We start from the raw sequence: 13,806 nt of genomic DNA, 5'->3' as shown, positions 1-13,806 counted from the left end.
CAAGAAGCATCTTCGACGAACCAGAACAAAGACCGAAACTATCACCAATGACTAGGGTTGTGAGATGCAAGAGGCTGTGTATTTGCGTATGTCTAAAAACCCTAATCTATAATGAATATATATAGGCGATTGATTAACACATTTAGACACTACCAAAGTGTCTTGCTATATAAAATCTTCAAAAGCTCTTTATCAAACCAACGTGGGACTTAAGGTTTTTTCCAAATTTTCCACTACCAAGGAAACAACTTTGGATCATCACAACTCATCCATTTCTTAGTCGTTTTGAGTGAATAAACATGCATTAGAAAGCTCTCTCGGAGGAGAACATAATCCAAGCATAACCCGCCACGAACATGTAGCCGACTCTCACTCAATTTGATGCTCGAAATGACAATATTCAAACATAATGTGCAGCTCAAGGAGGATTGTTAATTACTTGAAAATCAAATTTTTAACACAAATGGGCGTACACAAATGCTAAGCAACCCTAACATATCCGTGATGAAATACCACGATTACATAAATTAATTACCCGGGGTGTGCCTTTGCTCTTTATTTATTAGATCACTTAGTTTGTTTCATAATGTCCTCAATTAGCAGGGTTATATTGTAATAAGAAGAGCCTCCTTCTTCTACAGCCTTAGCTGCCTTCTCCGCGTACTCCCTTGCTTTTCTTCTTCTAACTTCCCCTTCTTCTCCCCCATTCATTATGCACTTTATAGCCCTTTCAACATCTTCTCTTTTCACATGCACTCCGGTCTTCTCTTCCTCACCCAACTGCACAACCATCTTACTCCCGACACTCACACCAGTCTCTACAACTTGCACTAATAACTTCTCGTTAAAAAACTGCTCTGCAAACATTGGCCATGTGATTAGGGGAACTCCAGCACAAATTCCTTCAATCGTCGAATTCCAACCACAATGGCTCAAGAACCCTCCAATTGCAAAGTGTGACAAAATCAGAACTTGGGGAGCCCAACCACGAATTAAAAGGCCTCGTCCTTTTACTCTTTCCTCAAATCCATCTTCTACTATCCATTTCTCAATCTCTTCTTGTTTAGTTCCAGCCCTTAATGCCCACACGAATGGATGTTCAGATGCCTCCAAGCCTAATGCAAGCTCTATCAGCTGTCCACGTGTAACTGCAAGACTGCTCAGGCTTCCGAGACATACATAGATAACAGAGGCAGGTTTCTGAAGGTCAAGCCAATTCAAGCATTTGTGATGATCATTGATAACATTGTTTCCTCTTTGAGCCTTATCTAAGTTATCTTTGTTGCATAAAGATAGAGGGCCAACACACCAAACTTTATCTCGTTTCAACTTTTTAAACTCATCAACATAATTTTTTTCCAACTCTTCAAAGCTGTTAATCACAACCCCATAGGCTCCTACTTCAGTTTCTCTTATCTGTTTGCGTATAACGTTCACAGAATCGGAAGCAGAACCAGGATTGAATAAACCAGGCAACTGGGGTTTGGTAAATTCAATGGGATCAGGTAAACCAGGAACTAAAAAGGGCTCCGAGTTAGAGACTTTCTCGTGCACTTTTGAAGTTGACAGCATTTCTGTGCATAGCTGTGTGAAACAACTCATTCCATCAAAAATAATCCAAGGAATCAGAAACTTCTCTGCAGTTTTTGCGGTCCAGAACACGTGTTTATCAGACAATATGCAGCTTGGAGGAGGCCTTACCTCTCCAAGAAGTTTTTCCACAGGCTCTTGTAACATACTTTTTGCAGAAAAAAAGTTGATGGTCAAACTATAAGAGGGCAGTTCATCAAAGCTTTCACATCCCTCGGGTAAACCAGATTCAACAGATGGAAATTGGACTTCAAGAAGACGGATGGGGAGCCCGGAATCAATGGCCCGATTAATGACTGCACCAAAGCGGACTGAATTGCGAGGCGTTGTGACAATTGTTACAATGACATGGCGTTGGGCCAGCAGCTTGGCAATATCAATCATTGGAAGAAGGTGGCCTGGACTCAGGAAGGGGATCATAACAAAGTGAAGCTGCTGTGACTGTGAACCCATTAGTACACAACAGAAGTTTGATAGTGATAAATACTAGTACTGCACAAAGAAGATGAAAGAAATTCAATTGTTCAATGCTTTGACAACAATGACCTATGTGATATAAGCTGTGGACTTGGAAGTATAAAAGTTGATCACTCTATGTATAAATCAACTGAGGTAGAGATTTGGATAAGTTTGTTAAACTGACATAAGAGCCTGCGTCAGCAATTCAGACCATTGGTAGACCAAGTTACCTGGATTCGGGTACGGGCTTCGGGTACAAATGCGGATTCAAGTGTTGGATTCTTAACTACTCCCTCCGTCCCAATTCTTTTGTCTTGTTTGACTTTTTGTGGTCAAATTGACCCAATTTTGACTGAAATTTACGTATATTAAATAATTGAAAAAAATTACAAAAAATATATCATTAGAATCTACATTTAATCCACTTTAAGATGTCTTTTTCACTTTTTAAAAATCATGTTAAAATAATTACTTATTATCGGTCAAAGTTTGGTCAATTTGACCACAAAAAGTCAAACAAGACAAAAGAAGTGGGACGGAGGGAGTATTAAAAATCAGGATTTGTGGATATAGATTCATAATTGGACAAGGATGTGGCGAACAGACATATAACCTTCACATAAGTGAAATTATATTTTCTTATACTACACATTTCTAACTTAGTTTCCTGTTACAATATAGATAATAACAAATAGATAATTGTTTATGTTATATTTATAGCATAGATTAAAAGGACAACATGAGTAATCTTGGACATTCTTATTTAGAAGAAAGTTGTCGTAAGATCTTGTAAATCATTTTGGACTAAATTTGTTTTGAAGTCATGTTCGGTGAACATTTCCATTCCATTTAAAGGATTCAAGTCAGATCCAATACTCACGTCCATTTAACTATATCATTTTAACTGATAGCTGGAGATATCACAAAAGGCTTAAATTACAAGGATTAGCTGGTGATATTTAATATTGCCCCCTCTTTGTCTCACCAAAGTGTAGACTATCTATGCCCCTCAGGGTTGTTTCATAATTCATCAGGTTTGAATGACCTTTTCCGGATGAAGCATGCCTAGGATTGAATGAACCTCTTTGCTCGCCGGAGATTTTGTGCAGCTTCCCAGGGCTGGCTTCAGTGATGCAAGAATAGGGATTATCAAGCTCATTTCCCCCTGGAAATGCCTCACCGGTAAAGATTCCAGATTGCCTTGTTAACCTTTCTGAAAAAGTCGTGCCTGGCAACTGCAAAGAAATACCAGAATAAAACAAACAAGAGAACAAACGTTTAGTTGTAGACACTGAGCATGAATGTAATTAATTCCTGGAATCTTTAAGCTAATCACAAATATATCCCCCAAAATATACAAGTATCAACATACAGTTAAGGGCTTACTATAGCATCTCTGTTAGGTATTGAATGATTTTCAACTGGAGCTTTCTGCTTAGTTAAACTGTCGATAGGTTTATCCTGTGCACAGATTCTATCGGAAACATCAGTGGAAGACAAACCTACTTGCTTCACTGGAACAGCTGCAATGAAATGACGAGGTAATCCAAAATTAAATTAAGTTAAGGCTTTGTGGACAATGTCACTCACGGAAAATATTATCACAACCAAGAAAAGAAAGGGGTGTTTAAGCCCAAGTATGAATGACTAATATTTCAAGTCTAAAATATTATCATATTGACAAGCAGCACGGACCACCACTGTTTAAGACAAATAGATACATACTTGTGTCAAAGTCTTGCTGCAGTATTCTACCTGTCTGTCGGTTAATATAGGGAGTAGCAGGGGGTATTGCAGAACTTGGTCCAGCAGTTCGCCCCTGATGAATAAGCCATGCTTAACCACATTACATACTAGAATCAACAGATGGACGATAATATTTTATAACACTTACGAGGCCCCGGGATGGAGGAACAGATATTTCTGCCTGCTGGTACTTCAGAATGGTCCAGTCAAAAACATAATCAAACTGAAACCCTGCAACCAAATCAAAAAATGACCTCACTGTTATACTTTTCTTCCAACTCTTAGAAAGCAAGGATACAGACAAATTCTCCATTATCTAGCAATTACTTAAAGCAACTAGGCACAACCTTCTCGTATAAAGAGGTCACGGAATATTCCCTTCAAATAAGCATAATCTGGCTTGTCATCAAAACGCAAAGAACGACAGTAATGGAAGTAGGAAGAAAATTCTGCCGGATAACCGCCACACAATGCCTAAAAGGAGCAACCCACCATCAGTCACACTCGGAAGGAGAAAATTGCAGAAACATATCCATTAAATAGGTATGCGAAGTCAGTCGTCACCTCAATAGATGTCGAAACTTTTTTTTCACTAATCCTCTCATACTTCTTTTTTTTATTTCCTGCTTTTAAACCCTGCCAAGGAAGACTACAGAATGAAGAGATATATGAGTATCACATTATCAACAAAGAGATTCATGAAAGCATGTGCAAATTCATCACCTTCCTCTAAGAAAGTACATGAGAAGATAGCCAAGAGATTCAAGGTCATCTCTCCTGCTCTGTTCTAGAAAATCCAAATACATAAAGAAAGTAAAAACGGAAACTATAAGGTGAGACTCATCATTAACTTACATATAAGGAAATTAAATTATACAAGAAGAAATAGAGCAATACATACCAATACCAAGGTGAGTATTGATACTAGCATATCTCGCTGTCCCAGTCAAGTTTTTATTCTCTCTACATTTCCATGACCATACGTAAGTATAATGTTTTCCACAATTAAAAATAATAATATTAACAAAACACTACAATTATTATAGAACAATAAGAAGAATAAAACAATAAGAAGTTGGTACACTGGGGTAGTTGGGTCTTAATATAAGTGCTTGTTTGGTCACCAATAGGAAGTTGATTCCTATGTAACTTGAAACCACCGTGGAAATTATAATAAATGGGAAGTTAAAATTTGTGTTTAGTTGATAGATAGGTTTTAACTTCCTACAGGAAGTGCAAGTTACCAAGGGGGGTCTACATGAGTAACTTCCCATGATTTGTAGGTGCTAGAAGTTCCAAGGAACTTATACTTCCCCAACTAATGTCAACCAAACAATTTCATCAATTCCTGGGAATTTCTACTTCCTAAGTATCTAGATGTCAACCAAACAAGCACTAAGTACACAGAATATGAGAGCAGTGTAAACCCTTTCATTTCAAATGTCATACCCCATATCTTCAATAAATCATTTTGGCTTGAATGTCATTCCTTTTCTGTATTTTGTAATCATAATATTTGATTTTCTTCAAATTTCTATGATATTTCGGATTCCCCGTCATGGGGTACAATAAAATAGACGTTACGAATAAATAGTATAGTAGTTTATGCAAATAACGGGCGTTTTAAAATAGGTTAACAGTACAAAGGAAATGTGTTGCTAAAACACCATCACAAGTACCATCAATGGAACCAAGAAAGAAATACGGGCGTACTAGAAAATACACAAAACCAGAAAGTGTAAATGAGGTATAACTGTTTAAAGCACACAAGTCCACTGCATGTTGCGCAGGTTGGTCAAATAAATATGTGACTAAAATTACAGATAAAGTCCACCAAGTGTCAGAAATAATTCAAAACTAATTATAAAGAGAGTATAAAGCATATATAATCACTCATCCCACCTGTAAGGTATGTGTTGGTGCGTTGAAGTGTCTCTATACTTTTTTGCCAGACCAAAGTCTATCATGTAAACCTGCACCCAGAGGAGAGGGGATCCTGACTTTTAAGAACGAATATTGAGGCTAATTTTGACAACCAACAAAGAAAGTGTAAGGTATAAACCAGAACCTGATTTGCTCGCCGTTGTAATCCCATAAGAAAGTTGTCTGGCTTAATATCACGGTGTAGAAACGATTTAGAATGAAGAAACTCTATACGATTGATCTGGAAAATATAAAGGTGAAATAATTGATCCATGCAACAATAATAGACATGCAGTTTATAATTATGAATTGGAAAGACAAATGTTAAACCGATTTGAAGAAACTTACCATTTGATCTGCAAGCATAAGAACAGATTTCAGGGAAAGCTTTCTGCTGCAAAAATTGAATAGATCTTCAAGACTGGGTCCAAGAAGATCTATCACTAGAATGTTATAATTACCCTCCACTCCAAACCACCTTAAATTTGGAATTCCAGCTGCAATAGAGAGAACTTCAGTTATAATACCGACGAGTAGATGATAAAACAAGGAGCAGAAGACAGATAACATAATGTAAAAAGACAGAGTAAGCATTACTTCCTCCTTGCAGAATTCTATATAGTTTTGACTCATACAACAATTGAGGATGCTTTGTCTTGATATTTTCCTGGAAAGAAAAATAAATATCAGGTTCATCCACTCTGTTTTAACGATTGATTACTACTTGTGATCACTAAAAATGATACACAGTAAATAAAGAAATAATAAACAGAACACATAATCAATATCGAAACTTTACATGAATATAATGACTTGGATCACTTGATTTATAACAATATATATATGATGTGGTGTGGTGGTAGAGCTCTTGTACCCCCTTGCGGGAGGTCGGGAGTTCGACTCCCCACGTGTGCGTGTGTAATCAACTAGCAAAAAAAAAAAATACAGTACTTTACAAATCAAATTAAATATAAAAAAAAGACTATCATAATCTTTGCATCTCTACAGTTAGATCATGAAACAAAAACACAGGCCACATTTTTAAAGATTTTTTTTGACTGATCCTTAAACCCTTACACCCTTTCAAACACCTATCTTATATCTATTTTGAACATCATCATGATATTTGCACATCAGCCACCTCAAGATGATATAACCACGCTAAAAAGAAATAAAAGACTCGTAAAATTGACCGAGATCCTATGCCAGTTACCTGATAGTCATATGTTACTACTTAATCTGTATGACAACTCTAATACAGATCCTAAATCCCAAGAGCTCTTATCACAATGTGTACAAATTACAGAGAAACATATACATATAGCATAAAAATTTAGAAAACTGTCCATCAATTTATTTTTTTTTACCAAATCTCCAAAGTTTGTCATGCATACAATTAGGTCCAATTAGGTCCCTGTTGGGTAAGAAGCAGAAGTGTAAAGCCTGCTACGTTACCTGGCATAGCAGGGAGAGAGATTTACAAGAGATTGGGCCCTCTGTGACAACAAAATTACTGTCCCTAATATTGCTGAATGATATAAAACACATCTAGGAAAAGGCAAATCATTCTTCGTGGTTTTGGTACGATCCATTGTAATTTTAGAGACATACGCTGTCTCATTTGAAAGTAAACTAAGTCAGTCTAATTTGATAATTGCTCCCCTCATATAGACAATCTGAGTCAACTCATAAGTCCACATCTAAAATCCAGGTCGAACTCCAATTCACAATATAAAATAAGCGTCATCTAATGGCCTAAGTGCAGTAAATTTGGGTAAACCAATGATAAATCCACAGGCCCCAAAAATATCAGCTTCTGAATGCAGGAAATAGTTTGACCTTAAACAAAAAAGGCTAACTCATTCAGGCAAAAAGTACATGTTCCAGAGCCACAAGTATTGTGGCATCCGTTGAACAATGGTCAATTATCAATTAGGTCACTTGTTTAGTTTCTTCACAAGGCAACGTGATGATAATAAAATGAAAAATTTTGATTAAATTTAAAAAATAAATGTTGAATTCAATTGAAAAAGGAAGATGAGTACATGTTTAGTTAGAAAAACTGAAGTAGTCGGAATGATGGGTACATGCTTATTAAGAAAAACTTTAATAGTCAATTTTTTTTCAGTTTTGAAGATTTTAAAATTATGTGAATGTAGCTTTATTTTAACGGTTTTTCTATGGTGTGCCCATGGGCACACAATAAGCACAAATTTTGATAAATATCTCAAGTTTTGATTAGCTTATACTCTTTAATAAAAATGGAGCCCCCTCTGCATTTACAACAACCACACCAATTAAAAGCATCCAATCCATAAATTTTAGTGCTTAGCATGTGCCCATGGGCACACACTAGACAAACCTTTATTCTAAATAGATGCAAAAGAGACCAAAAATTTGTCGATGACTCACTTGATATGCTAGAACAAGAAAAATGATTATTTTGATATATTAATAAAAAAAAATGATCGTTGAATAATAGAAAGATCAATACTTCTCCACGACGAAAGACCAACTGCTCAACTCAGTAATTTGGCATTCTAAAGACAAGTATAACTCACCAAGTCAAATAATTAACTCATCCCATCAGTTCAACCCCCACAAAAACAAAAGAAACGTAACTAATCACATATGAGATATTAAGTTAAAAGAAAGAATGCAAGTCCACATGAGCAACTATTAAAGCAATTACAACAAAATTACTATAAAAAAGTGTCATGAAGAATTAAAGATGAGGAGGGCACTCACCAGCTTAATTGCAACTTCCTCCTTGGTCTGATTAATAGTACCTGCATATACATGCATACACACATAAGACTCAATCAAATTAAAAACCCATGAAACGTGAACACAGGGGAGAGAGACGGGGGTGGAGTTTACCCAGATAGATCTCTCCGAAGGATCCACTGCCAATCTTCCTGCCCAATCGGAACTTATTGCCAACACGAGGTTCCATAACAACCTTACGAAACTATTATATATTACTGTGTATGTCTAAAGCAAGCGTTGTGCATACAAACAGAGATATGCGATGACATTGAAAGCAAATAGAGCTGATGATGACAAATTAGTCTATTCCAACTTGAAATGGGGGTGTTGTTTGATCATAGAAAGGGATACAAAGGTAACTAGGGGTACAGTTGTGACTTGTTGTGAGCATTTACGAGTACTCCCTCCGTCCCGCCGAGTGTCATGGATTTTAGTCCGCGGTAAAAATATAGTTTTGAAACTTATTTTTAAGATTTTTTTTATTTTATTTAAAAATATAATATTTATATTTTTATATTGGAAAAAATTAAAAATGTGTTATATAATTATATTTTATACTTTCAAAAAAAAACTATATTTTATAAGAATTTAAAATGCATGCCAAGTAGTGAAAAAAAACATATTAAATTGAATAGGATGGGGGAGTATTATATTATCAGTTATATTATTGGTTTTAAAGAGTGATTTAGAAGTCTTTATCAGGCTTGGGCTATATTCAACTCAGATTTTTTTCTTTGACGTTAATTCAGATTTAAAAAATGTATCAAATTTTAGGGTATTTAATTGAGATTTTAAATTATAATACAAAATCTGGTGGTAATTCAATTAAGATTTTAAATTATACTTAAAAATGTGATTGTATTCAAATGTTGATAGATTTTTGGGAAAATTAATTCTAAAGTCCCTGAATTTTTTCTAGGTCCCTGAACTATAAATGTCAATTAATAAGTATTTCAACTCTTGATTTTTTCCTATTCGGTCCTTCCGTTAGATCTGGTTTGACGCTGTTAGTTATTCTTAAGTTCATGAGAATGGTTTGACGCCGTTAGTTATTCTTAAGTTCATGAGAATCAAAGATAACTTTGAAGGTGATTCTGGTATCCAAATTTGAAACTTGAGTAATCAAATTGCTCGTTTTTCAATCCCCTATCCATCTATACCATCAAAATTTAGTTTGGTAATTTCCGAATTTTGAGTTGAATATTAGTTTTCATTTTAATAGCTTTTATTCGAATTATAATGATGTAAATTGATAGATCGTGGGATTATGAGCATTTTCATATAATTTTCGTTATTTTTAATGTTCAAATTAGCCTCGTCGGAAAATCCGAGCTCACCGGATCTGAGCTTTTCCGACCAAGTTTGCCGGAAAAACTAACGACGTCAAATCAGATCTAACGGAAGGACCCAGGTAGGAAAAAATCAAGAGTTGAATTACTTATGAACAGTGTTGTAAAAAGCGCATTAAGCGGCCGCTTAAGCGGAATCGGCCCTAAAGCGCTTCGATTTTTTACTAAGCGGGAGATTAAGCGTTTTTGAAAATTAAGCGGATTAAGCGGTCGTTAAGCGGATTAAGCGGTAGTTAAGCGGTCAAAATGATGTTGACTTGCTAATTTTTTCTAAAAATTAATTTGAAAAATTAATTTTTTAATAATATAACTATAATTATATTATAAAATTAAAAAATATATAATTTATCAAAAATATTAAAAATGCATATTCTTAACAGAACATAATATTATTTTTAAATATATTAATATTATAACTAAATATTTTATTATATTTAATTAATCCGCTTAAAATTCCGCTTAAGCGTCCGCTTTACCGCTTAAGCGCTAGAAGGTGCCCCTACCGCTTAGAACCGATTTGCGCTTTTCACAACACTGCTTATGAATTGACATTTATAATTCAGGGACCCAGAAAAAAAAGTGCCTATAATCTAGGGACTTTAGAATTAATTTTCCCTAGATTTTTTTGGACTTCATAAAATAATGGATTTTGTGGGATTGTTTAGTATATTTAAGTTTTTCTAAAACCCACCAAAATCCATGAGATTTTGAAGTAATGTGCTCAAATTCTAAAGAATATATGTATCAACTTTGTGACATTTTATCAAGAATCCGCACAAAATCAAAATCGGATACAATTTATTAAAATTGAAAGAATAAAAATAATTCATTACAAACTCAATTACTAGAAAATTTCACCACCGTGTTCAGAATACTAGAAAAGAGAAGTCTTAGGAGAAGTACCACTTACTAAGAGTAGGTCCTCTTTTTTTTTTCGAGGCGAGTCATGGCTTGCATTCTTGTGACATATTTACTTTTTTGCTCACATATGTATTGCATCCTTGCATCTTTTATATTCCACAGTTATGTCCCCAATAATCTCTCTTTAAATTTCAGGCATGTCAAAATTTGGGAATAGATTTCCTCCCAACACTAAGGATGAGGATGTGATAGTTATTAGGACCAAGGATGGGGTCCTCAAAAGGTTTGTGGACATTGCCCGCTAGAGAGCCAAACAGCAAACTAGGAAGCTAGTCCCTAAGAGGGAAAAAACTGGGGTGACCACCTGCAGTTCTTCCCAAAATCGTTGTTTCCATATTTGTCAAGTTTGGCATGGCTCATGTGAGCGAGCCCGGAGTTGTATCTTGGACCTCCTTGTCTCTTGAGGAGAAAAACATAGCAAGGACCAAGCTTCTGAATGAGGTATGGCTTCGACAAGTGTGGCATCATTGCGAGGTCAAGAATGTTGCTTCCAAAAAGAGAAGTTGGAGAAAGGCAACAGGGTCCTCATGACCAAAACTCTTGAACAAGCCAATCAAATGACCCAGCTCAAGAACTCTTAGAAGGATGTTATAGATAACAGTACCACCGCTTCGCAATGAGTTGGTGGAGATAAAAAAGAGACTTGAAGAGAGTGAGAAAGCGAGGGCTGAGTTCCAAAAATCTAGGGATGAACATCTTGTTGAGTTGGACAAACTTAAAGGCGAGCGGCCAACTATAATTAAGGACGCTAGGATTGAGGGGCAGGTAATATTTATGAAGTCCTTTATATATAGCTTCTTGACTTCGATTCATCGCTGTTGGGGGTCGCTACAGTGAAGTATACGAGGACATCAAGTAGGAGACGGTCGAGGAGGCCCAAAAGCAGGCCGATGAGGAAGCCCTCACTCAAAACAAGAACCCCCAAGACCCTCCAGCTATAGCTTAAGCCTGCTAATTGTTGTCTCTTTACAATTTAAATACTTCTCTCTTTATGTATTTTGAACAAGGGAGGTGAGCACCCTTTAATGCTCCGTAATGTATATCATAATGTTTTCAGATTTTCCACAACTATTGTTAGGTCACATTTTACGGTCCTATTTAATATTTACTTCCTTTTTTATTTAATTACTTTTGTAGCTTCTTCCATATTTGTACTTCGTTCCAAGTAGCTAGGTACCATGACTAAGAATGGAGCGACCTCGAATGGGGTCGTTTGTTAATGAGCCACCCGTTTAAAGTAACCCTTTGAGGGGATGGGCGTTTCTTAGGGAGCCCAACTTAAAGCATTTAAAGAGGGAAACCCTACAACTTTAGATCCTACTGTCTTATCTCATAAGTTCGTTCACGCTCCAATTTAAGCCCACATTTAAATGACTTTTACCAATCAGCAAACCCATATTTGATAAATACCCTCAGATGCGCCTATTGATAAGAAATTTACAAGTTTCTTGGACTCACGGTTATGATATTACATGATTGGGCACCAAGCCTAGAACAAGATCTAGCCCTCGTCCTTGAAAGGGCTCACTAGCCTCAGGCTCATTCATCTTGTGCTTGCTAGTCACGGGATCACTGGTCATGGCATCGCCAGGCCTAGGGGTCGCCATATAAAGGGGGGCTGCATGTTCCCTGACTCACTCTACATGGACCTGAAGCTTCTCCCCAAAACTTTTTTAATTTCCTCCTTGCATCATAACGAATTAGGGGATAGTAGTTACGCCCAAATTGGCATGGGCCTCGGCAGACCCACATTTGAATATGGACCACCAAGACGGGCTCGTCTAGTTACTTTGATGAAGACTATATGTACCAATGCCTCACAACAATATTAAGCTAAGTACATTGAACTCATGAATATGCTAGACCAAGTCCCACGAGCCTATGATTTTACTAGGCTACCCCACTGACCATGATGATGAAACAAAAAGGCCCCCAGGGTCATCATCCTTAGGATCATCATCCTCGGGGTCATCCTCAGGCTCATCATTCTTGGGATCATCATCCTCGCGGTCATCACCCGGGGTCGTTGCACCCAGGACGCAATATCGAGGTCGTTCTGACTCGGGGTAGCTAACCTAGGGGTCACACCCCTCGGGCTCATTCTCCAGCAAGTCCATCAGGCCTCATCATTTCTACTCCAAGATGGCTTCAATTGAGAGGTCATCAGCTGGATATATCAAGTCCTTTGTGGGCTCTCTCTAGGGCTACTCTCGTGGTCTTGGGTTCCCTCACCCCATCAGAGGAAGATTAAGGCATGAAGGCTCATGATCAGTCCCGTCTTGGGCCGTATGAGTATATATTTCGAGGTCTCTACCTCCGCTCTCCTAGGTTCTCTACCTCTACTTTCTCGAGGTCTCAACCTCCGCTTACTAGATTGCTACCCGCTCCATAATAACCTTTTTAGACATCTGGGCTTGGACCAAGCGAGTTACGGGCCTTCTTGATGGCGGTTTACACGGTCCAACAAACCTAGGCTCTAATGGACCGGAACAAATCCTAGCCCACCTAGATTATTTGTTCCAAAAAAATTACGTGGTAATTGAAACCCCTAGAAATAGGACATATAGGCCTCTTGTGTCACCAACTTAATTCTTGTTGAGAACGTGAGAGAACACTTGCTCTCATTTGCTCAAGAATCGGATACAAAATATCACTCTGTGTCCCGTGTTCTTCGCACCGTTCTTCCTATATTCAAGTAAGTTCCCATATTTGCTGGTAACTACTTTCTCCCGTTAACAATTACTTCTGCAAATCTTGCCTACTTCCATTTTTTTTCCTGGGACATTATTGTCCAACTTTGTTATAACGAATCTATATATTGCAGCTGATAGTCCATTTCAATATGTTTTCCTTGTATAAACTTTCATTTCATTTTCAACCTCTCCCACACACATACACAAATTGTTTCCTCAAAGAAGATGTTCTTGATTATTGAATGAGCTTGAAAAGACTTGTTAAAAGGGACATGGAGTGTGCTAAGGATGAATATGTGTTTTATAAGTAAATTGACGCACAACTTGGTAATTAAGGAGCTTCAAAAGTGAAAAAT

General features: G+C 36.9%; 2 protein-coding genes across 3 annotated transcripts; both read right to left on the bottom strand.

Moving 5' to 3' along the window:
* Positions 1-412: 412 nt before the first annotated feature.
* On the bottom strand, positions 413-2,183 carry LOC108211361 (UDP-glycosyltransferase 73C11-like). Its single transcript, XM_017382939.2, has one exon. The coding sequence runs from the start codon at positions 2,041-2,043 to the stop codon at positions 568-570; it is 1,476 nt and encodes a 491-aa protein (XP_017238428.1). The 5' UTR covers positions 2,044-2,183; the 3' UTR covers positions 413-567.
* Positions 2,184-2,912: 729 nt separating this feature from the next.
* On the bottom strand, positions 2,913-8,900 carry LOC108211433 (casein kinase 1-like protein 1). 2 transcript variants are annotated; one of them, XM_017383036.2, is made up of 14 exons: positions 8,599-8,900; positions 8,467-8,507; positions 6,316-6,385; positions 6,067-6,215; positions 5,864-5,959; positions 5,698-5,768; positions 4,697-4,758; positions 4,519-4,582; positions 4,360-4,444; positions 4,143-4,269; positions 3,944-4,026; positions 3,805-3,868; positions 3,436-3,572; positions 2,913-3,284 (listed from the first exon to the last, which is right to left on the bottom strand). In XM_017383036.2, exons 1-14 carry the CDS (start codon positions 8,672-8,674, stop codon positions 3,009-3,011), a joined length of 1,401 nt encoding a protein of 466 aa, XP_017238525.1. In that variant the 5' UTR covers positions 8,675-8,900; the 3' UTR covers positions 2,913-3,008. The 2 variants fall into 2 exon arrangements, with proteins under 2 accessions (XP_017238525.1, XP_017238524.1); XM_017383035.2 differs by having other exon boundaries at positions 3,775-3,868; positions 8,599-8,818.
* Positions 8,901-13,806: the final 4,906 nt, after the last annotated feature.

Source organism: Daucus carota, chromosome 3 (assembly GCF_001625215.2).
Source record: "Daucus carota subsp. sativus chromosome 3, DH1 v3.0, whole genome shotgun sequence".
Lineage (NCBI taxonomy): Eukaryota > Viridiplantae > Streptophyta > Magnoliopsida > Apiales > Apiaceae > Daucus > Daucus carota.
This window is presented reverse-complemented; position numbering and strand designations above follow the sequence as displayed.